Source organism: Chiloscyllium plagiosum, unplaced genomic scaffold (assembly GCF_037043375.1).
Source record: "Chiloscyllium plagiosum isolate Xiang-an unplaced genomic scaffold, Cpla_swu_hap1 HiC_scaffold_22, whole genome shotgun sequence".
NCBI classification, from domain to species: Eukaryota; Metazoa; Chordata; class Chondrichthyes; order Orectolobiformes; family Hemiscylliidae; genus Chiloscyllium; species Chiloscyllium plagiosum.
This window is the reverse complement of record NW_028270160.1, coordinates 20506570-20533341: the sequence shown is the minus strand read 5'-3', so window position 1 is coordinate 20533341 and position 26772 is coordinate 20506570. Positions and strand designations below refer to the sequence as shown.

The 26772-nt window shown below is 40.2% G+C and overlaps 1 protein-coding gene across 4 annotated transcripts in view; it reads left to right on the top strand.

Annotated features, from left to right (window-relative positions):
- The window catches only part of LOC122561234 (uncharacterized), a 297608-nt gene that overhangs the window by 219760 nt on the left and 51076 nt on the right, over positions 1–26772 (top strand). For all 4 annotated transcript variants that reach the window (XM_087998832.1, XM_087998834.1, XM_087998833.1 and 1 more), the window contains one exon: positions 23189–23269. In XM_087998832.1, the coding sequence (XP_087854958.1) occupies positions 23189–23269 (81 nt within the window). The remainder of the gene's footprint in view (positions 1–23188; positions 23270–26772) is intronic.

The window sequence follows — 26772 nt, the reverse complement described above, 5'->3', positions numbered from 1 at the left end:
GGTCAGAGGTATGGACACTACCACTGCACCACAAGCAATTAACAATTATTTTCTAGCCTGTGATCATCACACCAGATACTGCCTTTTCCCATTGAACCTTTGACAGAACTTTGATGCATAGTGCATTACGTGTATATTATTCAAAGATAATGTACAAATTTAACACTAAAAGCAAAATAATTTTATGGATGACATGATTACTGAGGATGAATTTGAATGAAAGCCCTGCTGTGATCTGATATATTTAAAAACAATGTGATATACCTGTAAATTGTAACTGGATAGATATTTCAGGGAAAAAATATCTCAGTTTTAGTGAAAGGAAAATTATTTCTGAGTGCTTTTGCTGGAGATTCAGTACTAAGGAAATAAGATTTTTTTTCTTAATTTACTACAATAATAATACACTTCTTTTTTAAACACAGCTGTCTTCATGGGTCATCAGACCTTCTTATGTTACCAAAACAGTCACAATGAATCATGTCTCATTTCTAAAATTCAGTCTTCCAAATTAAACAAGAATTTTATAAAATATCATAAGAGCTTTGTACTGTTTTGTTGTATTTGTGTATATCTGTACGTCAACATATGAAAACACAGAGAAACAAACCTAACATTTGTGGCTGTACTGGATACTGATGAGGCCACCTTTGGAATAGTGAACTTAATTCTGGTCTCCTTGCTAAAGGAACGATGTGTGAAACTTCAAAGATTTCAGAAAAGATTTACAAGGATGTTGCCAGGGTTGGAGGCTTTGAATGATAGGGAGAGGCTAAATAGGGTGGGGATATTTTCCCTGGAATGTAAGAGGCTGAAACTTTATAGTGGTTTATAAAATCATGAGGGGCATGGTTAGGATGAATAGTCAAAGCCTTTTCCTCAGGGTAGGGGAATCCTAAATTAGAGGACATAGGTTTAACATAAAAGAAGCCTAAGGGGCAACTTTTTCACACAGAGGATGGTGCAGCTTGGAATGAGCTGCCTGAGGAAGTGGTGGAGGCTGGTACAATTACAACATTTAAAAGGCATCAGGAATGGGGATATGTATAAGAAGGGTTTAAAGGGATGCTGGCACATGAGACTAGATTAATTTAGGATATCTGGTCGACATGGATGAATTGGACTGAAGAGTATGTTTCCATGCTGTACATCTCTATGGCTCTAACTCTATAACTGCCAAATCTAGTGTTATAGTATTGAAAGAAAATCTGAAACTCCACTGTGTTGTGAATATAGATATTTTCAAATCAACCAGTTCAGAGATGTTATTGACACATCTCTGGAGCAGGTGGGACTTGAACCCAGGCCTCCTGTTTCAGAGGTAATGACACAGCCTCCACACAAGAGCCCTCAATATTGCGAATATACCTGTTTGAAGGTAATAACAAACACTTGAGTGGAGTATTGAATAGTCTGATATCGATTACTGCCAATTTCATTCTGTATGAGCAGCTGTGAATTTGACCAAGATTATTTGGAAATAAATGAAGTCTGAGATAACTTAATTGAGATTCTCTAGTTCCTGACAGTATTTAACAGAGCTAATTTAAGAAAGTTGTTCAAGAGGGTTAAGAGTGAGAGTGCAAACAGCAGAAGTTTAAAACAAAAATATTCGGATCAAATCAGCCTGAACTTCTGAAAGGCAGTTGAATTGTGGAATAGTTGCCAGTGATGTCATGGAGGTAGGCCATAGATATTGATTCAAGCGACAATTAAGCCTATTTTTGGAGACAAGTTGGATTGAGGGACATGGTATAAGACTCGTTAAGTGAAACTAAATTTAATCAAATGGGATCAAGTTTGTTGAAATCTAAGTGGTCTTTTGCTGTCCCTCAGAATTCTGACATCTATCCTCAATGGATGAAAAACATCAGTGGTAAGTGTTAATGTCAGTGTGAGTTTTCATGGTTAGAAGGGACCTGTACAGAAAACAAAATCACCTCCACTAACCAGCATTAGAACAAAGTACCAAAATTAAGTAATTTAATGTAAACAATTATAAATACCATAAATAGCAGTGAATCTACCTGTTATATTTTAAACTGATTTTGCACAAACCAAAAGCAAGGTCAGAACAGTTGACCTGAAGGGAGTCATAGATCCGGAACAGTAGTAGACTCATACAGCACGGAAACAGACCCTTCTGACCAACACGTCCATGCCAACCGAGTTTCCCAAACTAGTCTGACTTGCATGCATTTGGCCCAAATCCCTCTAAACGTTTCCTCTTCATGTACGGATCCAAATGTCTTTTCAATGTTCTAACTGTACCTGCATCTACCATTTCCCCTGGCAGTTCATTCCACATATGAACTGAAAATGTTACCCCTCGTGTCCCTTTTAAATCTTCTCTCCTCACCTTAAAAATTATGCCCCCTAGTTTTGAACTTCTCCACCTCAGGGAAAAGGCTTTTGCTATTCACCTTATCTCTGCCCCTCATGATCTTATAACTCTTTATAATTCATCCCTCAATCTCCTATACTCCTGTGTAAAAAGTCCCAGCCTAACCAGCCTCTCCTTGTAACTCAAACCCTCCATCACTGGCAACATCTTGGTAAATCTTTTCTGAACCCTCTTCAATTTAATTATATCTTTCCTGTAGAGAAAATAGTGGCAATAAATACAAAGAAAAATATAACTAAGGGCATGTGAATAAAGAGCAAATAGATGTGAAAGAGGAAAGTGTAATAGCACCCAGACTGTTGCAGTAAAACGTCCACACTTTGTTTCTAAGGTGACTTTCAGGCAATAAGGCATATGTCCACTTTGTCTTGCACTTGTAATTTTGAGGCCAAAGGGACCAGGTAAATTGGAATATAACTGAATAATGAAGGATTATGAGAAAGATATTGGACTGATTTAACCAAGATTAAATCTTCTTTAAAGTTTAATGAGTTCTCCTTTAAACCTTGTGTCATTTGCATTGACTGTGTATACCAGCAATAAATTAGGCCCAGATATGTTTCATTTGTAATACAAAGCCAAGCTTCTATCAGAGAGTCTTTTAATTGAAATATTTTTGCAGTTAGTTTCCTAAAGTCTACACAGGCACAATCTTTATTATTTCATGGAATTAGAAATGATTATTCGAGTAACTTTACTGATCTCCTACTTGCAGAATTAATCTATACATGAAGAAAGCTCAGTCACATTTTGATTTCCTCCCTTTGATTGCTACAATGCTGGGACTGGGATCATTAAATTTACTTGATTAATTACGGTAGTTAGTTTAGGTGAATAACTAACATGTCTACATCACTTTTGCACATGTATATAGTGGGGCTACAGACAACAAAACAAATATCTGTGTGGATTCATCCCATTAATAGTTTTCCTTTCCTCAGCTGGATAACATGGTGAAAAATAATAAATGTCTCAGGTTTTCAGACAAAGTAAACCAAATGTGCAGTGTGGATCTCTACCTCCAGACTGCGTAAATGAGATCCTTCCATTCTATGCATTTAGGTCTCTCTTTGGTGATTTGGGCACATACCCATACGTCAATGCTGTGTAGAGATGAGGAGTGGCTGCACTGTAGGGAGTGGCACCTTTTGGATGAAACGTAATATTTTAGATTCCTCTTACAATCTTGTGGAATTTGCTGGATATGATAGTGTACTTCTCAATATATTGTACATGATTCCTTAGTACAGTGTGTTGCAAATCAATATGAATCTATGTGAAAGATAAACAGCAGCGATTAAGTGGAAAATTATCTGTAACATTCAAGAATCTTTTCTTTTTTTAACATTATATTGACAAATACTCAAAAATATTGTATAGTTGTAGAAAAAGAACAGGGTCACGGTGACGGGCAATTGGCCTTCTCACCCAACATGACCCCACAGCACCTTCCCCTACAATTGCAGAAGGTGTAACACCTGCCCATTTACTTCATCCCTCTTCACTATCCAAGATCCAAACACACCTTCCAGGTGAAGCAACACTTTACCTGCACTTCACTCAATCTAGCTTTCTGTATTTGCTGCTCACAATGTGGTCTCCTCTACACTGGGGAAACAAAGTGTAGACTGGGGGCTGACTTCACAGGACACCTCCATTTTGTCCATAAAAAAGACCCTGAGCTTCCATTTGAGCAAAAGTGAGGACTGCAGATGCTGGAGATCAGAGTCAAGATTAGAGTGGTGCTGGAAAAGCACAGCAGGTCGGGCAGCATCCGAGGAGCAGGAAAATCGATGTTTTGGGCAGGAGCCCTTCAACAGGAATGAGGCTGGCAGCCTTCAGGGTGGAAAGATAAATGGGAGGGGGGTGTGGCTGGAGAGAAGGTAGCTAAGAATGCAATAAGTAGATGGAGGTGGGGATAAAGGTGATAGGTCGTAGAGGAGAGTGGAGCGGATAGGTGCGAAGGAAGATAGGCAGGTAGGACAGGTCATGAGGATGGTGCTGAGCTGGAAGTTTTGAACTGGAGTAAGGTGACGGGAGGGGAAATGAGGAAACTGGTATTGATGCCCTTGGGGTTGAAGTGCGGAAGATGAGGCATGCTTCCTCCAGGCGTCTAGTGGTGAGGGAGTGGAGATGGAGGAGGCCCAGGACCTGCATATCCTCAGCAGAGTGGGATGAGGATTTGAAATGCTCGGCCTCAGAGTGGTGGGGTTGATTGGTGTGGGTGTCCCGAAGATGTTCCCTAAAACGTTCTGCAAGAAGGCTTCCAGTCTCCCCAATGTAAAGGAGACTGCATCGGGAGCAATGGATACTATAAATGACATTTGTGGACGTACAGATGAAACTTTGATGAATGTGGAAGGCTCCTTTGGGGGCCTTGGATGGAGGAGAGGGGGGAGGTTTGGGTGCAGGTAAAGGAAGGGGAGGGAGATGTCAGAGATGGTCCAGATGAATTTAAGGTCGTGGTGGAATGTGTTGATGAAATTGATGAACTGCTCAACCTCCTCATGGGAGCACAAGATGGCGCTGATGCAGTCATCAATGTAGCGGAGGAAGAGGTGGGGAGTGGTGCTGGTGTAACTATGGAAGATGGACTGTTCTACGTAGCCAACAAAGAGACAGGCATAGCTGGGGCCCATGCGGGTGCCCATGGCTACCCCTTTTGTCCAGACAAAAGGAGGACCAGTTCCACCACAGAACACACCAGATGGCCTCCTTTTTCAAGACCGTAATTTCCTCTCCCATGTGGTCGAAGATGTCCTCCAACGCATCTCGTCCACGTCCCCCACCTCCGCCCTTAAACCCCACCCCTCCAACCACAACAAGGACAGAACCCCCCCGGTCCTCACCTTCCACCCCACCAACCTCCGCATAAACTGCATCATCCACCGACATTTCCGCTACCTACAAATGGACCCCACCACCAGGGATATATTTCCCTTCCCACCCCTATCTGCTTTCCACAAAGACTGTTCCCTCTGTGACTACCTAGTCAGGTCCACACCCCCCCAACAACCCACCCTCCCCTCCTGGCACCTTCCCCTGCCACCGCAGGAATTGCAAAACCTGCGCCCATACCTCCCCCCTCATCAATTGTCCACATGTTTTCTCACACTGAAGATTCAAACTTAATTTGAACAAGCAATTAAAAACAGCACAGAAAGCTAATTAACCAGAAAAACTGAAAGAACTGTGGACGCTGGAAATCAGAAATTGCTGGAAAAAAACAGCGGGTCTGGCAGCAGCTGCGGAGAGAAAACAGAGTTAACATTTCAAGTCTAGTGACCCTTCTTCAGAACTAATGGTAGCTCGGAAAAGATTAATATTAATGCAGAAGAAAGGGTGGGGATGGGGGAGAGTAAATGATGGGTGGAGATAGAACCCAAAGAGAGAGAAACACAATTGGATAGATAAAGGAGTGGGTAAAGGTTAGTCTGGGGGATGAATAAACTGCTAATGGGGACTATCAGTAGCTGATAATGGATTGTGTGTGGTAGCAGCCCATGTGATGACAAAGCTTGGTGCGTGGGGGTTGTAGTAAGGACATGGGAAAAGGTGCCTCAAGTCCTAAAATTGTTGGACTCCATATAAAGTCCAGAAGGGCGCAGAGTTCCCAAGCAGTTCATGAGGTACTGTTCTTCCAGCTTGCACTGAGCTTCACTGGAGCACTGCAGCAAGCCTGAGACAGAGACTTTGGCCAGGGAATGGGATGGTATGCAGAAGCGGCAGGCAACTGGAAGCTCAGGGTCAAGGCAGCACAGAGGCTCAGTGGTTAGCACTGCTGCCTCAAACTCCACACGGCAATCCAAGGCTGGAAACGAATTCAGGTCCCTGGCGCTGTGTGGCATTAGTGCAAACCACGGAGTCACTGTGTCACCCTATGGAGTAGTGTGACAGGGAAGTAGGAATATGGAGTGCGCCATTTAGGATTGAGTTGAGGAGAAATATCTTCTCCTAGAGAGTAATGAGCTTTTGGAATTCTCTGCCACAAAAAGTGGTTGAGACCAAAACATTGAATGTTTTCCAGAAGGAGATAGATACATTTCTTCGGGCTAAAGGGATCAAAAGGGTATGAGATGAAAGTGCAATCAGGTAGAGTTGGATGATCAGCCATAATCATATTCAATTCAAGTTGATATTGGGGCAGAAAATGTGTTGCTGGAAAAGTGCAACAGGTCAGGCAGCATCCAAGGAGCAGGAGATTCGACGTTTCGGGCAAGAGCCCTTCTTCAGGAATGAGGAAAGTGTGCCAAGCAGGCTAAGATAAAAGGTAGGGAGGAGGGACTTGGGGGAGGGGCGTTGGAAATGCGATAGGTGGAAGGAGGTTAAGGTGAGGGTGATAGGCCGGAGTGGGGGTGGGGGCGGAGAGGTCAGGAAGAAGATTGCAGGTTAGGAAGGTGGTGCTGAGTTCGAGGGTTGGGACTGAGACATGGTGGGGAGAGGGGAAATAGGAAACTGGAGAAATCTGAATTCATCCCTTGTGGTTGGAGAGTTCCTAGGCGGAAGATGAGGCACTCTTCCTCCAGCCGTCGTATTGCTATGGTCTGGCGATGGAGGAGTCCAAGGACCTGCATGTCCTTGGTGGAGTGGGAGGGGGAGTTGAAGTGTTGAGCCACAGGGTGGTTGGGTTGGTTGGTCCGGGTGTCCCAGAGGTGTTCTCTGAAAGGTTTGCAAGTAGGCAGCGGATGCAGTAAATGATGTGTGTGGAGGTGCAGGTGAATTTGTGGTGGATATGGAAGGATCCCTTGGGGCCTTGCAGGGAAGTAAGGGGAGAGATGTGGACGCAAATCTTGCATTTCTTGCGGTTGCAGGGGAAGGTGCTAGGAGTGGAGGTTGGATTGGTGGGGGGTATGGACCTGACGAGGGAGTCACGGAGGGAGTGGTCTTTTTGGAACGCTGATAGGAGAGGAGAGGGAAATATCCCCGGTGGTGGGGTCCATTTGGAGGTGGCAAAAATAACGACGGATGATACGATGTATACGGAGGTTGGTGGGGTGGTAGGTGAGGACCAGTGGGATTCTGTCCTGGTGGCAATTGGAGGGGCAGGGCTCAAGGGCGGAGGAGCGTGAAGTGGAGGAGATGTGATGGAGAGCATCGTTAATCACGTCTGGGGGGGAATTGCGGTCTTTGAAGAAGGAGACCATCTGGGTTGTTTGGTATTGGAACTGGTCCTCCTGGGAGCAGATGCAGCGGAGACGAAGCAATTGGGAATATGGGATGGCATTTTTACAGGGGGCAGGGTGGGAGGAGGTGTAGTCTAGGTAGCTGTGGGAGTCGGTCGGTTTATAATAAATGTCCATGTTGATTCGGTCACCCGAGATAGAAATGGAGAGGTCGAGGAAGGGGAGGGAGGAGTCTGAGACTGTCCAGGTAAATTTGAGGTCGGGGTGGAAGGTGTTGGTAAAGTGGATGAACTGTTCAACCTCCTCGCGGGAGCACAAGGCAGCACCAATACAGTCATCGATGTAGCGGAGGAAAAGGTGGAAGATGGACTGTTCCACATATCCTACGAAGAGGCAGGCATAGCTGGGGCCCATGCGGATGCCCATGGCTACTCCTTTGGTTTGGAGGAAGTGGGAGGATTGGAAAGAGAAGTTGTTCAGAGTGAGGACCAGTTCAGTCAGTCGAAGCAGGGTGTCAGTGGAAGGGTACTGGTTGGTATGACGGGAAAGGAAGAAGCGCAGGGCTTTGAGTCCTTCGTGATGGGCGATGGAGGTATACAGGGACTGGATGTCCATGGTGAAGATAAGGCATTGGGGACCGGGGAAGCGATACTCATGGAGGAGGTGGAGGGCGTGGGTGGTGTCCCGAATGTAGGTGGGGTGTTCTTGGACTAATGGGGACAGGACCGTGTCGAGTTATGCAGAGATGAGTTCGGTGGGGCAGGAGCAGGCTGAGACAATGGGTCGGCCGGAGCAGTCAGATTTGTGGATTTTGGGCAGGAGGTAGAAATGGGCGGTGGGGGTTGTGGGACTATGAGGTTGGAGGCGGTGGATGGGAGATCCCCTGAGGTGATGAGGTTATGGATGGTCTGGGAGATGATGGTTTGGTGGTGGGAGGTGGGGTCATGGTCAAGGGGGCAGTAGGAGGAGGTGTCCGCGAGCTGGAGTTTAGCCTCAGCGGTGTAAAGGTCGGTGCGCCAAACTACTACGGCGCCTCCCTTGTCTGCTGGTTTGATATTGGGGCAGCATGGTGGCTCAGTGGTTAGCAGGCTCCAAAATTAACAGCAGTCTCCTAGTCTATGTTTCTACTCTATGTTTCTATATCATTATACATTTATAGAAGGAAATAGGAGAAGCATGAAACAAGGGAAAGGATATGGCAGAACTGTGTCCCACCCCATTTCCACCACTACTTGCCCTGGAAGAAAATTCATGGGAGAAGGACAGGAAATTGCAGCAGTGCATTTTATTGTGAAAGGAGAAAAATCTATTTCAACTTAGAGCAGAAATAGCCATACATTGCGGGACCCAATTTTTTTTTAATTTGGAAACTGAAATTAACTTGAAATTTTATAACTGAACTGAAGTTTTTGTAAAATTTACTATTAGAGTTTTTCTGGGATAGTAAGGTTACATTGCAATGTATAGCTTTTTTGTATTTTTTTCAAATGTTTCTTTTTTAATCACATACTATTTATTTACTTAAAAATGGATGTTTTTATTAACATGAAACTTGTTTTAGGTATCAGTGCTATCAAACTACAGTTTAGGTGAATCTTACAAACATGCAAAATTTTAAATACCTGTAAAACTGCTCATTTCAGTTTGAGCTTGAATTAGAATTGGAATTACAACAGTAAGGAAACAGGCCCTTCGGCCCAGCAAGTCCACACTGATCCTCTGAAGAGTAATCCACTCAGACTCATTCCCCTAATACTCAACATTTCCCCCTAACCTACTCATCCCTGAACACTATGGACAATTTAGCATGGCCAATTCACCTAATGTGCAGGTTAGGTGAATTGGCCATGCTAAATTGCCCGTAGTGTTAGGTGAAGGGGTAAATGTAGGGGAATTGGTCTGGGTTGGTTGCTCTTCAGAGGGTCGGTGTGGACTTGATGGGCCGAAGGGCCTGTTTCCACACTAAGTAATCTAATCTAATCTAATCTAACCTGCACATGCTTGGACTGTGGGAAGAAACTGGAGCACCCAGAGGAAACCCACACAGACATGGGGAGAATGTGCAAACTCCACACAGACAGTCGCCCAAGGCTGGAATCAAACCCGGGTTCCTGGTGCTGTGAGGCAGCAGTTATAACCACTGAGCCATCATGCCGCCCCAGTGTCAAATTGAATTGATATTTAGAGGAGACATTCTGTCATGACTGTGTCCCTATCATAACTATGACGAAGTATGATAGAATTTCAGCTTTCGGGTCGAGTCCCAAATATCAAGGGTCGTACAGAGGTCCTGACCACACACTTTCTCAGGGATATTCTTAATCAGAAACCAGCCTGTTTCTGATTAATAATAACAGTGATTCTTGTAGCTGGATAGGGATCTCATGGTGCAGTAGTAGTATCCCTACCTCTGATCTAGGACACCTGGGTTCAAGTACCACCTGATCCAGAGAAGTGTCATAACATCTCTGATTCAAAAAATATAATTCTTGAAGCTGGAGGGCCAATGGAATATCCTAAATGTAGAAAGAGCTATAGCATGCCTTTGCCTGCTATTCATTATGAGGTGCCTCCTCAGTAACATGGAAATATTTTCCAGCTGCCTGGCCACCACCCCCACCCATTCCATTTGCCAGCCTATGGATAAAAATGCGGCCAGGTAGGTGGGATTGGTGAGGACCTGAAATGAAATCAGGAGCACTAGACTCCCAGCCTATTGCTGGGAAGCTACTTTGAGCAGCTGACCTGTTTCTTACAACACAGGGGGATCCACGGATTCATTGGAAAATTCCACATGGCCTCCAATAATTGCATGTAATTGGTCTGCTACTTCCCTTAATTGGTTACCCATGCTTGCAGGTGGGTAGTTCTCCTGCCCCAGTTTCACTGCAGGGGAATGATCTGGGAATAGGAAGGTGTTGACACGCTGACCAGGAGCACGAATTTGCCCATTATTCGCCCCATCTGTCTCCACTGTTGCCCCCATATTGAGGGTGAAAATGCAGCCTAAAACTTTGCACCAGTGAATAGCAGACATCCTGATACAGGCCTAGGTATTGCCAAAGCCTCTCTGAGTCATTAATAGTATTATAGGTAAATTTCTATTTCTAATTGAAATATAAAAATAATTACACATAATGGTATAAACAGAATGCCCAGTGGAGAAACATGGAATACTGAATTTATTCCACTTGTGGGAAAGGACTTAATAACTCAGCTGTAAATTTTACACTTGGGAATGATCAAACCTAACACACTAGTGGAATAAGTTCTGTATTGTACAGTTCCCAATTGAGTAGCCTGTATTTATAGTACAGCTGCACATTTACATCTGTTTTGAATTTGCAGCTATTTTCGGTAAATATTTCAAGAAAAACGGTGAGGTGGGTAATAGATTTAGTGTAAACTGTTACAATGAGCTTGATTTCTTTTTAAAAAATGATTGCGTATATGGTATTTACTCCCAAAGGGCTGCCTTCCAGGATATGAAAGAACGCACTTGAAATGGAACTGTTGTGAATCCTCATTGCTAGGGTCTGTATATGACATCAGTTGGATAGTTGCCTAGAGAATTTTGGAGAACTGGGTTTTAATCTAAGAAAAATATGTTGTAAATATCTCATGTCAGGTAGGAAACATTTTTTTCAACTTAGCTAGTTGATAGTAATTGCATGAGAAGTACTTTCCGATACTTACCGTATACATTGAGTTTAAATGGTATGCTTACTATGATCCCAGTTTAAAAGTGAGAGAAAAACATCTGAGTGTTGAAATTCACTTGTGCTTTAATGTATTATAGCACTATATTAACACAATGCAGGAGTTATGAATAGCAAATTCAAACCTCTTGGATTTTCTGTGAGAAAGAAAGTTGTTGGATTATCCACACTATGAATACATTTCCCAATAAATTAACACATTCATCCTCTCTCCTCTTTCTCACTCAATCTGCTAACAAAACATTCAGTCCTGATTTGGTGGGAATGTCTATGGAGTCACAATTGCTCCTAATACAACAGTAACTGATGCACAGGTTATTTTGCAATAAAGACTACAGTCAGGTGTCTTAAGCATCAGAAAGAAAAACTTGCATTTACAGGATAAGTTCCACTACCCCAAGATGCCCCAGAGTTCTTCATAGCCAATGAAGTACTTCTGAAATGTTGTCAATTAGCATGCAGCAAGGTCCCACAAAGTTCAGAAATATGGTAATTGTCAGGTAATCTGTATTCAAGATGTTGACTGTGGAATAAATATTGGCCAGAGAACGTGGGGTAACTTGTCATCTCTTTTTCAAAGTATTGCCATGACATATTTTGCATCCAACTGACACCTGAGTAGACATGGCTTCAGTTTAATAACTCATCCAAAAAGGTTGGATCTCCAACTCTGCAGCGTTCTGAGTATTGTACTGGACTATCAGCCTCAATTATTGTGCTGAAGTCTGTGGACATGAACATGCAATGTGTAGACTTAGAGCGAAAAATGTTACCAACAGAAACATGGATCACATAAACAAGGGAACTCTTATTCTGTGCACGTAAAAAGAACTTTAGGATTGATGTCCACAAGGAAATGATATCCATCTATGCCAATCATGCTAAACAGGCTCATCATGAATTCAATAGCAATGTTTATATTCAAAGAAAGAGAAAATCTCATCTGGTGTAAAACAGGCTGCTGATTCATTGCCAACTGACTGACAAAGGCCCATTTTGAAGAAATTGAATAACTTCTGGGCAGGTTAATGGTGGTAAAATTCTGGAATTCTTTGAAGGAGAAATGTGGACTGTGTAACACCTTTTTGGGAGAAGGAACTTAAATGAGCCAAAGTGCATTGCTCATCAGTATTTACTTTATCTTGTGAAATGAATACATAATTTGAAAGAAATATTGCCTCAATTCTGTCCACTTTGGGGAAAGAATAACTTCTCCAGATACTACTGTAGGTAGCAAAAGCCCAAAATACTGCAGATGTTGGAAATCTGAGACAAGTACAGAAAATGTTGGAGCAGATCTGGCAGCAATTGTCTCTTCACAGCTGCTGCTAGTCCTGCTGAATTTCTCCAGGATTTTCTGATTTTGTTCCAGATTGTGGAATATATGCTTTAAAATTACACTGACTAAATATTAATGTTTTAAATTAAAACCATTAACTGATTCTTTTAAACTGATCTAACCTTTTTCTCATCAACATTTTTGTGCTAATGTTTACATGGTGTACTTATACTGGAAATATACTGTTGAGAGTTTTCACCAAAATATTATACCACTGCTTTAATTCACTGCTGAGAGATCTTTTGTTTGAGGCAGATCAAATACTTACATCATACAATCCAGGATTGGAAGTGTGTTTTATTCTCTACAATAAAGCTCATCAGCTTGGGTCAGTTATTAAGACCTCTCCACAGATGTTTCTTGTATTTATTGAATAAATTGTGATCATAAGAAAAACAATGGAACAAATTTAACAAATCTTAAGTGTTGGTTCTCTAATGAGAAATTGGGAAAATATATAATGTTACATCAATTAAATTTCTCATTAATCATCAATTTCATTAATGACGAAAAGACTGTCTGCCTCCATTTGGAATGCAAACATTCTTACATTCCAGTAATATTTGGTCCTTTGTCCAATTTAGTAACAGTACTAGACCTGAGCTTCATGGCTGCGATTGATGAAATGACAGGTTGAAACATCAGCAAAGTTAAGCAATGTGGAAACAATTTGATCATTGCAATCAAATTACAGGGAAAGGAAATTCTCAGCCAGCAGGAATACTTGATGATTGAAGCACACAAGCTGAGGTGTCTTTTAGTGAACAGCTTATTTTTGGTGGAGGAGAGGGCAAGTTCCTTTTTTTGTCAAATTTCTCCTCTTCACTGAATACATTATGTCAGGTTCTTTTTTGATTAGTAATGCCTGATTCTTGTAAATTAAATGGATGTCAGTGATGAGAAAGTTGGATGGATATCTGTAATCCCATATTGTTGAGATGTGAAGTGATGGGAAGTCTAGAATCACCATCTTAAAACAGGCAGTGTCACACAACGGTTCTGCTGTAAGGGCTCAGGAGGGGACTTCATTGGCAAGCTTACCATTAAGGGTAAATGGTATCGTTTACAATGGAAGGTGAGCATCATGTGGGAAAATGTGAGGTTATTCACCATGATAAGAAGAATGGAAGACCAGAAAAATATTCAAATTAGCAGTGACTCCATTGGCTCGGTCATCTCAATCAAATGAACGATGGCCACAATTCGAAAGACATGCTGTATGGTGACCTTGCTTCAGTATGAATCAACAGGTTTCCTAAGTCTACAATACAAGGATGTATGCAAATGAAAATCTCAAATTGACCAGGATCAGTGTCATTGCATGGGAAGTTCATGCTGCTGACCAGATGTCTGGAGAAAGAAAATGCATCAGTCGATGTCAGCATTTACCTGTCTCAGCTGAAGAAGGGATTCTCACAGGGAATCAGGCAAATCTTGGAGCCCATCCTTTTCACAGTGTGGAAGTGCTGGCCAGTTCCATGAACTGCATTTGTGGATTCAGGATTAATGCTCTGTCTGGTAGCGGTTGACCTCAGCTTCAATTGTAGCATGGGCAGAAGCCACTCAATTGACAAGATTTCAACTCATTCAAAACCTATCCAATGTCACAGAGTTAAATTAGATTATGCCTTGGGAATACCAGGAAAGTAGTTTTGTGAAGGAGGGGGCTGTGTTCCTAACTGATCTTCTAGGGATGATCATCTGGTGGGAGAGGGGTTAGGCAGTAAAACAAAAGTCATTTCTGGCCACCACTTTGAAGACCCACTTCCATCTCACTCACTCCTTGATTGTTGTGTCAGCTGAGAAAACAGACAAAATAAAGTCTATTTACAACTAAATATTACGGCATCAGCAGCAGAATTTATATTCAGCCATGATTATACATCCACCCTTGTGCCATCTGCTCATTCTCCTGAGTGATTAGCATGAAATGAGTGAACATCAAAAAACTGTAGGTGACTGTTCTTAAAAGCTCAAAGCTTGTATTTGTTTGCTTTCCAAAAAGACAGAAGGCTTCTCATTTCGGCATCCTCTGTATTATTGGAGATTGATGAGATAATGTTGGATTTCCAAAGAGACATCATCATGTCGTATTTTGCACAAGCATGCACAGTTTGTAATTGCAAAATCCAACCCATTCAATGGATTGAATTGTCTCTTCAGGTAAACACTGTGTGAGTAGTCAATGGCAGAAAGCCTTTTCTACTACAGCCATTGCCCTAAGTAGCCAGGCATTGGAAAGGAATCCTCAACCATGTACAGAGGGGATACCCTCATCCATACCTGATCTTCTTGGTGGCTCATGATTGATGAGAACAATTGTTTGCCTCAACATTGAGGTAGAATAGCAGGCATTAAATTACAGTATGACTTGTGCATGACCACACACTGTTGAGTCTTAATGGTAATGTAGCTCTTGCAGTTCCTGGACCTCACCATGTGTGGCCCAGAGATAACACTCTGTATAGTTTTATATTTTTGTTCCAGACTTAAAGAAGGTTTTGTGCATATATGTATGTAGTGATTGTAATGAGGTCAGCTAGGTGGACCTCCTAAGAGTTCCCTATCTGGGGCTGTTAATCTGATCCAATCAGAAAGCCCTGGCTGACCAAGAAGAACATGAGTGTCTTTAGAGATGTTATGGTGAGTTCATACATGGAGGACATGGAATTTGGTCACCTTCCCACATTCTAGGTTATAAGTCGTGTGCAGCCATTAGCTACAGGATCCCAAAAACAATGGTGTATGCAGTTGATGGCTCCCTTCACCATTGAGAATCCTGAGTTTGCTGTTTGAGGTTACAGGCTTTGTTAAAGGATGTGAAATCTTTCTCTTGGATCAGATTGCCCCAGGCATTGTTTTTGGGATCCTGTAGCTAATGGCTGCACACGACTTATAACCTAGAATGTGGGAAGGTGACCAAATTCCATGTCCTCCATGTATGAACTCACCATAACATCTCTAAAGACACTCATGTTCTTCTTGGTCAGCCAGGGCTTTCTGATTGGATCAGATTAACAGCCCCAGATAGGGAACTCCTAGGAGGTCCACCTAGCTGACCTCATTACAATCACTACAGACAAATATACACAAAACCTTCTTTAAGTCTGGAACAAAAATATAAAACTATACAGAGTGTTATCTTAAGAATGTTTTGGCCAAATAATTAAATTCAGGAAGAATAATTGTTCACACGTTGCCCCAAATGATTGTCCACAGTTGAAGTCATCCACAAAAGCTGTTAGCTCTGTAGTTTCTTCCTGAATCAGTTATGGATGATTAAAATCTCTTTTCCTGGAGACAGTGGTATAATTGAAATTTACCTTCAAGAATCCTCCACTTGTGGCAATTAAAGCTTTCCATTGGGTTTCAAACTCACAAACTTTCAAAGTGGTTTCAAAGAAAGAGAGGGAGAGAGAAGGCAAAGGCTTTTAACCTTGTCTCTGATTTGTAAGTCTGTGCAAGTTGTCTCTGTCTGTGTTCAGCACCATTTTTTTACTCCCCAAACTGGGATTACTCCCCAAACTTTCAAACCTCTGTCTGAAGGTGTTGCAAGCTTGGTGTCTCGATTCAAGCAGCTTGTGTTCTGTGCAATGAGCAGACTTACTGTCGTCACCTATGCTTTTTGTTTTGAAAAAAAATGTTCTTTTAAAATGCTCAAGATGTATTCTGTTATAATTCATTATTTCAGATAACACATCTTGATAACACAAATCATTGGTCAAAAATAGCCAGAATGTCTGATTAACATCACAGTCTGAGCACGCCTGATGCGTGCGCACCGTTGTGTCCTTCCCAGCATGGAACTGCTCTGGGACCAGTCAGAAGTGTTGCACAGACTATTTGTTTACTGCAGGGCTTGGACCACTGGTGCTAGGCAGCTCCAACTTCAATACATTCTTTTCTATTCGTTTGTGCTTTGAAAATGTAAGAAGAAAGCCAATGGCATGATGAAACAAAATGCTTTTAGGATATGTTTATGTTGCAATATATATTGCTGTGTAGGAAAAGTTCATAACATGTGGGTTTCTCATTATATGGAATGTAGTGTCAAACCTGGTTTATAAATGTTTTGGGGATCCCATGAATACTTCTTAGGCATGCCCAGAACAATTCAATACACAATATTTAATACGTAAGGTAAGATCACACAGAGGTAGAGGTTTGGCTAATTGACAGAAGGCAGCGAGTTGCGATATAGTAGGTATTTTTTTCTGGTACACTATAACTAATTGGATGCCAAGGGGGTTTGATCAACTATTACAATTCTATATAAATATTTTATCATTATATTAATAACTTAGATGCCATAGTTTGTGCTGTAGCCATATTTGCAGATGACACTAAAATAGAAGAAAATGAAAAAGGTAAGACCCTTAGAAATGGATATGAATAGGCTAGGTGGAGTTTAATGTGGATAAATGTTAGCTTATCAATTTGTTCAGAAGAATAAAAATAAATATTTAAATAAAGTGAAATTTCAAAATTCTTCGGTGCAGAGGGATCAGGGTGTTCTTGTGCATAAATCGCAGAAGAGGACAGGAGGTAATAAAGGAAATCAAATGAAATTTTGGCATTTATTGCTCAAGGAATGAACAATAAAAATAAGGAAGCATTGTCGTAATTGTACAAGGCATCGGTTAGCTTGCATCTGGGTTCTGCATATGGTTTATATCCCCATATTTGAGGAACGATGTAATTGTATTGGAGGCAATTCAGAGAGGTTCACGAGATTAATTCCTGACATGAAAGGCCTGTCTTGTGAGGAGAAATTGTTCAGTTTAGGACTATACAGTCCAGAAAAGAATGCAAGGATAATTAATTAGGGATTGAGAAAGTTGAATTAGAATGAATGTTTCCCCTTGTGGGGCAATTTAGGAACATAGGAACAGGACAAGGCCAATCAGCCCCTTGAGCCCGCTCTGCTATTCAATACGATCATGGCTGATCTGTGGCCTAATTCCATATGCCTGCCTTGGGCCCATGTCCCTTGATACCGTTGCTTAATAAAAATTTGTCTATTTGACAATTGAATTAGCATCTTATCCAAATGTATCCTTTATGGAACCATGTAAAACTCCACTGATTAGAGACATAACAAATATAAAGGAAGATGGTTATGTTTGTTGGAAGTCAATCACCTCAACTCTGGAACGTCTCTGCAGTAGTTTCTCAGGGTTGTTTCCTAGGCCCAACAATCTTCAGCTATTTCTTCAATGACCTTCCCTCTATCATAATGTCAGAAGTGAGCATTTTCACTAATGATTACACAATGTCCAGTACCATATATGACTTCTCAGATATTTGAAGTTGGCTGTTTTCAATTGCAGCAAGACCTAGACAATACCTAGGTTTGAGCTCACAAGTTGCAAGTAACATTCACACCACATAAGTGTCAGGTAATATTCATCTTCAACAAAAGAGTATCTAATCATCACAAGTAGCTCAATTCCTGACTCTCAAAAGCCTGTACACCATCAGTCACAGTGTGATAGATTACTCCCTACTTGCCTAGGTGAGTGCAGCTCCAACAACACTTAGGAAGCTTGATACCATTCAGGACAAAGCATCCATGTGATTTATATCATGGCAACAAAAATTCACTCCTTCAACAACTGATGCTTTGTGGCAGCAATGTGTACCATCTACAAGATGTGCTGCAGAAAATCATCAGGGCTTCTTAGACACTTCTTTCACATACATGACCACTACTATTTAGAAGGAGAAAGTGAGGTCTGCAGATGCTGGAGATCAGAGATGGAAATGTGTTGCTGGAAAAGCGCAGCAGGTCAGGCAGCATCTAGGGAACAGGAGAATCCACGTTTCGGGCATTAGCCCTTCCTGAAGAAGGGCTAATGCCCGAAATGTCGATTCTCCTGTTCCCTAGATGCTGCCTGACCTGCTGCGCTTTTCCAGCAACACATTTCCACTACTATTTAGAAGGGCAAGGACAGCCAATGCATCTAAACCTGCTAGTTCCTCTCCAAATCACCATCCTGACTTGAAACTATATTGTTCTTTCTTCACTGTTACTGTGTCAGAATTCTGGAATTTCCTCAATAATAGCATTTTACATGTGTGTACAACAAATAAATTACAGCAGCATCTTACTGAGGGCAATTAGAAATACCTAATAAATGTTGGCACAGCTAACAAAGACCCCTTTCCTTGAACAGATAGGAAGGATTCCTGAAATGCAGCATCTTCAGGAAATAAATCAGGAAGTGCTATAAATACTGAACAAGTCAAGCAATGTCCGTTGAGAGAGAGAGAGACTATTGGGAAAATACTTAAGCACCACTCAAGAAATGAAAATGATTTATCTTTGTGTGGATTTCCCTATTTCTAAACTTAAACATCAATATTCAATCAATGCTGAGAGTACTGAAGAAAATAGACATTTGTTTTGTGCATGGAAAGTCTGGTGTTTAAAGCAACTGTTTAATAATGGATTTTAAATGCACATTGTTAATAGCAATGTCTTATTATGTTTAATAATTGACCTTTGGAAATAAGTCAGTTGGGAACTGTAAGAGCTCTTCAGTCTTAAAACTACATATTGTATCATGCACATAAACAGTTGCAGATGAAGAGTTTAAATATATAGTTTTGGCTATTGCATGACTCTAAAGGACAAGGAATATTAACCAATTATGTACACTATCTAATTTATTTCCTGAGATTCTACTGACAAAAAGGTTTGCTAATAATCCTACTTCAGTTAAACAATCTGATGTACCTTAAGGTTCGACATCATAACTTACTTTATTTGTCTTTTAGGCATATCATGCTGCTGTGAAGATAAGGAATCTTTAATTTCTCTTTTTGAATGCAGTTCATGTAGGCATCTTATTTTAAAGAATGAATATGTGTTAGAAAATTTAGAGAATGATTCAATCTTCTGTATCTACTGACATTGAGAAGCTACTTCAGTCCTCTTGACAACATGAGGCATTTATATAGTGCCCTAAATGTAATTAAATACCCCAAGGCATTTTGGAAGGTGTCTTCCAACAAATTTGACACCAGTTTACATCCAGAAATGTCAGGACAAATTGCCAGAAACAGCTGGGTTTCAAGAACTGTCTTTTTCCAAAGGGAGTTTCACGGAGGAAATTCCAGAGCTTAGGGCTGAGACACCTTAAGGCATGGCCATCAATAGTGCAGCAATTAAAATCAGGGGTGCACAAGAGACCAGATTTGGAGGAGTGCACAGGCCTCCCACCTTACTCACCTGCTCCTATCTTGTCTGGTAAGGTAAAATGATCGCCTCCATCTGAAAAACTGTCCTTTCAGCAAAACACCTAAGGTTAGTATGCCATTTTCCAATGTAAGTCAGCACCTTTACAGGAGAATTGGGCAATTAAAACAGCAACAATTTGTATTGCACTGCAGCAGTTATACTTGCAGATAGAATAATGGTTTTCAACTGTTAAGTGAGTTTTGCAGAATTATCAGCAATTTCTAAAATGACTTTAAATTGCTTTCATTCTAATTATTAGCTTTCTAATTAATCTTTCTTGCTACATTTTCTGAAAGTGCCAAAAGCATTATATTAAATTCCTTGCCAAAATTCCTGGCTATATTGTATCATCTATCATGAAAGAGGAAGATTTACTACTCAGATTTTTAAGAAGCAGGACTTGGCAAAAAAAGGGCTTTGGTCCAGTCTCTGTACAGTATGTTAAATTAGAGCAGTTAAAACTAGCTACTAATTAGCAAAATAATTTAGATGTAGAATCATACAGTACAGAAGAGGCCCTTTCGCCCATTACATCTGAACCAACAATAATTACTCTAAAAGTACACTTGTCCCACTTTCCAACACTTGGCCAATAGCTTTGAAGGTTCTGACATTTCAAGTGCTCATATGTATACTTTTTAAAGGTTATAAGGATTCTTGCCTCAACTACCCTCCTAAGCAGTGCATTCCGATTCCCTCCACTCTCTAGGAGTAAACGTTTTTCCTCAAATACCTTCTAAACTACCTGCCCTTCACCTTAATATTATGCTTCTTTACTATTAATGTTCAATTATTGGGAACAGCTCCTTGCTATACACTCCGTCCAAGGCCTTCATAATCTTATACACCTCCCAATCATGTCCCTCTGAGCCTTCTCCAAAGAAAACATGCTATGCTTATCCGGCCTTTCTTTCTAGCTGAACTGCTCTATCCCAGGCAACATCATGGTGGATCTTCATTGCATCCCCTCCAGTGCAGCCACATGTTTCCTATAATGCTGTGACCATAACTGCACATACTACTCCAATTGGAGTGTAACTAAAATTTTGCACAGTTCCAACATAACCACCCTACTCAAAATCTATACCATGACTAATAAAGGCAAGCGACCCATATTCCTTCTTAAGTACCCTATCAACCTGTCCACCTTATCTGTGGACAAGTACCCCAATATCCCTCTGTTCCTCTGACCTTCTTAGTGTCTTGCCATTCATGGAGTACTCCCCTTGCCTTGTTACTTCTTCTAAAATACATCACCTCATGCTTATCAGGGTTAAATTCCATCTGCCACTGATCTGCCCATCTGACCAATCTATCTGTATCCTCCTGTAACCTAAGACCTTCTTCCTCACTGTACACCACCCGGGCAATCTTCAAGTCACACATAAGCTTACTTATCATCCTCACACACATTTCCTTCTAGATCGTTCATACATATCATGAACAAAAAGGGACCCAGCACTGATCCCTACTGCATGCTACTGGATAGCGGTCTCCAGTCACACAAACAGCTTGCTACCACCACCCTCTGTCTCCTACCACTAAGCCAATCTTGGATGCAACTTGCCAAATTACCTTGGATCCCATATGCATTTCTCTTCTTTTTCAATCTGTGTGTGGGACCTTGTCAAAGGCTTTTCTGAAATCCATATAAACTACATCAACTGCATGACCTTTAGGTACACACCTGGTCACTCCTCAAAAACTTCAATGAAATTTGTTTGACAAAGCCATGACAGCCATCCCTGATCGAACCTTGCCTGTCTAAGTGAAGATTAATTCTGTCCTTCAGAATTTTCTCCAATAGTTTCCCTACCACTAATGTGAAACTCACTGCTCTGTAATTTCCTGATTTATCTCTATTAATCTTCTTGTCAAGTGCAACCACATTGGCTATCCTCTGATACATCTCCTGTAGACAGAGAGGAATTAAAATTTTGAGTCAGAGCCCCTGTAAGTTCTCCCTCATCAAAAACAGCAGACTGGGATACAACATATATTTCCATTTTTAAACCTGCCAATATCTCCAGTATTACCTGACTTCCTGTGTCAAATTGCGCAAGAAATTCAAAGTCCATTTTCCTGAATTCTGTCCCTACATCCTTCTTCTCTCTCTGCTCCTGAAGACAGAAGGGCAGCATGGTGGGTCAGTGGTTAGCACTGCTGCTTCACAGTGCCAGGGACTTGGGTTCGATTCCTGCCTCCAGCGACTGTCTGTATGGAATTTGTACATTCTCCCTGTGTCTGCATGGGTTTCCTCCGGGTGCTCTGGTTTCCTCCCACGTTCCAAAAGATGTGAATTGGCCAAGCTAAATTGCCCATAGTGTTCAGGGATGTGTAGATTAGGTGCCCCATTCGTCAAAGGGAAACATAAGGGAATGGGTCTGGGTAGATTACTCTTTCAAGGATCGGTGTGGACTTGTTGGGCTGAAGGGCTTGTTTCCATGCTGTAGTGATTCGATAATTCATTGTGAAGTACTTGTTTAACACTCTACCCATGTGTTGCAGGTGTATAAAACATTATTCGATAATATATGGAAGTTGCTACAGAAAATAAGACACTTGAAAAGCAGATGTGAAAACATGTCCCTTTGTGCTAAAATAAAAAAGTAACTGTAAAAATTTAACTGAATGTTTGCTAGAGTCTCTGAATGTGAAGCTGCTGATGTTATCTTTTAAGCAAATTTCAGCTTTGCCTTACAGACTTGATCTCCCTCCTCAGGTCGTATACTACATATATTTAATCTACTAATTACTTGACTAATGAGCGAGAATTTCCCAGTGACATTGGGAAAGTAGAAGGGACTAAGGTTAAAAAAGAATCAATCTTTCTCCTCCCACTTACGTCAGTGTGAAAGAACCTGTAAGAAACTCCCACACCGTGCTGCAGGGAGAAGTGTTAATTATTATGTCCAAACTTCACACCCTTCGATTGCATTAAAAAGGCTTTGATTCCTTGATTTATGGTTTTCAAGTTTTTAAAGCTTCTTTAATAACTTGTCATATTGTATAGCAGTAACATTAAGTTGCAGCATGTTCAAATTTGTTCCTGTATTGAGGTTTGGGAAGGCAATTTGCACTAATTATTGTTGTTCCACTTGTTAACAGAGTGATCCTTCTTTGTAGGTTATTGTACTTACAAAATGTGAATACATTAATGAAGCTTGGGTTGGGATGAGTGGGTGGGCAGTAAGAATTAATTGAGTAATAATAAACAAATTACTTTTTAGGAATGTGTGAATTTGTTAAAAATAGTGACAATCAATTTTGAAAGTGTTTGCATTTTTTATGGCAATGATAATCTTGAACGTATTAGCACTTTTGAGGAATTTAATTTAGGATGTCTCTTCTATTTTGTAGGGAGCTGATTTTACATCACTCTGGGACTGCTTCAGCAATTGTGCACAAATCAAGCAAGTGCTACCCAGAACAATCTCAGTGGTAATTTAATTCTTTGATTTGCTGTTGACAAAACATTTTTTTGCACATTGTTTTCCAACACCGATGTTCATTATTGTAATTTATCTGGACCACGTGCCACAGACTATTCAAAGTCATTGCAATATAATTGGATGGATGGTTGAATACGGATAAGCAACAAAAAGAAAATAGACTGTAGGGTTAATGCCAGTGCCATTAAATTTTACAAACCTTCTCATCTGCATGATATTAGGGTGATATGGAGTAATGCAAGCAGATTTCTCCCTCATTAGATTGTCTTGCCAAACACTCTAGGGACACAGTACTGTGTATAGTTAGAGTTTAGCAGAGCACTGAGGTTAATTAAAAGGTGAATCCATGGGGCTCAATCTGTCCCATACTAGTATTCATAAAGTTCTGTTGGATACCAATTTTACGAAAAGTAACATTTTCTGACTTGCAGAGAAACAAATACTTGGACAGTTGCATAAATTAACAAACGTTTACATCACTATAAAAATAATACTTGTGTCTCTCAAGTGAATTGAGTCTTTGGTTTACATTGTGACAATTATTCTATTGGTTAATTTTCTTTCTTCTCATTGTCTGATTTCTAAGTCTTTGTGTTTTATGCCTTCCGATTTGGTTATATTATAAATATTTACCAATAATGTTATGTTAAAACTTTCTCCTTGATTTCAATTCTCTCCCAAATTGCTTTTCAGTAACAAAACTTTCCATTTGATGTAAAGCTTGTCATATATCCTGAAAAACAATTTACCTGTAACAATTTCACTTCTTGTTCACCAAAACAGGTATAAATTTATTCATATCAGCTTTAATTGTCCCTCGCATATGATATAATGCATCCAATTTGGCGTTTGAACATCTCAGGCACTGAGTACTCCCATATCACCAAATTTCACAACCTTTACCTGAGCTTCAGTTTCTCTCAATTTAGGAGCTTTGTGACACTACCACAACTCGGACCCAGATCAAAGTACAATGGATACTGCCTGGGAATATGACCCCTGCATAGATGAATCTCCAAAACATGTCAAATGAAATCTTCATATAAAACACCCGTACATCCATCTGCCAGCAAAGTCATCAGTTGACAATCCAAATGTTTTTGTTCCTGAATAGGTCCATTATTTTTTATTTTCATTTAAGTTAGTTTCGAAATATTTATTAAATACACATTGAACCAAAAAAAATGTAGAACAGTCTGGAGATGATTCCATGAATCCAAGCAAAATAGGATAGCAGCACCCACAAGTTGATTCACACACGGAAAGCTGACCAGACCAGATTCAATAGGATCAGTTAATTAAAATAATCAATATGTGTGGCCAGCATGCTGTTCGTAAGTGTTAGGAATGTTGCAATTGCATCTAGACAGGAAGTAAGGGAGCAACAGATTTTACAAAGACCAAGGTTAAAAAGAGGTCACAACTTCTTTTTATGCCAGTGACAAAGTGCTTGCTTATTCATAATCGTTTCCAAGCTATTAACTCCAAATTTCACATACTGAGATTGTATGGGAATGACTTTTCTGCTCTGATTTGTAATTTCTAAGTATGTTGCTTGTTTTGTTTAGCCACTATTATTACTATTGGATCCTACCAATGGTAAATGCAGAACTGTCTTCCTCTGATGACAGGGCACTGGATATTTTCCTGGACAGAGAAGGATATTCATATTGAGGCATAATAGAACTATCCTCTGTTCGCTGTACAGCAGAGAAAATGTAGAAAATTAATTTTGTCTGCTACATGCATACATTGTCTTTCTCATCTGCTTGCACATTCTCTGAACTGGAAACTAGGTCCATGAATCATTTGGTATTGGTTCTTTTGACTGTCAACTCCACACTGGTTGTCCACATGATGAACTTCACCTCAGTGTCCCTGAATTAGAGAGTAACTTTTACAATATGCAGCCAAAAGACACCTTTAAAGATGTTACAAATCTGATTCCAAGAAACAAACTGTAAATATTTAATGAGATAACTTGTAAAAAGTGAGTGAAATTGAACTTAATGTTTTGATACCATCATCGGCAACAATAATTACAAATAAATGACAGGTTCTTTATTAATATGACATCACTATCAGCAGCAGTCTTTAAATTCCTATGCTATAATGTTAACATTTAGTCTGACTGCATCTCTACATATAGAATATGTAATTATGCATATATAAAATACCTAAGCATGTAAAAGTCTCAATTTATGCATGCCAGCAACAACATTCAAATTTAGTACCTCCATTTATGATCCTCCTATCACATAAAATATTCAAGCAATGCAGCACTTTCTCTGCTGTACAGAAGGGGAGAGCCTTTTGGGCATAGATCTTTAAGAAATACTTCTCTCAGAGAGAGTGAAGGTATATTTGAGGTATTGGTTTAACTCCAGGAATATGAAATCACTATATTGTGGAACAAGAAATGATCCACTGCCTCAATAAAATGTCTTGATTCCTTTTTTAAACAGCCCTAATTTTACCTTTTAATTTTAATTTGACTATGTTCCTGAGTCTCTTTCCAAACGATATTAACAGTAATTGTGATAAACTAATTTAAATTGGCCACTTCAGAAACTTCCTTGGTAATTTATCCAACAGACCTTTCACTATCTTTACAGTAAAAGGTCAGCTTAATTCATTCCTTAATAATTTTGAACTTTTGTTAGTGGCACTTGTAGATATTTTCCACATTAACTATTTGCCTAAATTTACTTTAATAATGCCCTTACAATATTGAATACTTCAATTAAGTTATTTTTGAATGAAAGAAGATCAATCCTGACTACAAACCCTTGCTACTGAGATAGAATAGAACTGTGACTATCAATATACAAATTGTCAAATGCTCTAGAAAAGTACACAATTATTTTATGAAGCAACCAATATTGCAGTCTAAAGCATGTCATTTAGTAATTTAGTACCACTTTTATTTGAGTTCTTTCACCCCTTCTAAATATAGTACAGACGTGCACAAGTGTGACAAGATCATAATGAGCACCTGGAATGCATCCAATAAATAGATGTGATCAGTTGGTCCAGTAACACATGACAGATTGTTGACCTCCGAACACAAGGAAACTTCGGTATTAAGAGAGGGAGTTTTTAAAATAAATGATAAATAACTTCCAATATCAGAGAAATTCATCAGAGTGCTGCCCATTTGGTTGCCACACCTTCGAGAAACATTAGCTGTTAATCAGTCTGCTCATGTTGTAGCCCCATTTCAAGCTTCATTCACATGAAATATGATTCCTTGCTGTTAGCTTACAATTAATTAACTTAAGATAATTTAATATTAAGCAAGAGAACTATGCTAGTGTTCTCCATTCACATTACTCCTCAATTAATTTTCAAATTACACCTATGTTTTACCTTTGGTGTTAAATTTGTAGAACGGTTGGACCACAGATGCAGCCAATTCTACTTGCAAGATTTGTGCCATTTCTTTGCAAGTCAACTATTGGCACTCTCCTGCAATTTACTTGAAAATATTTT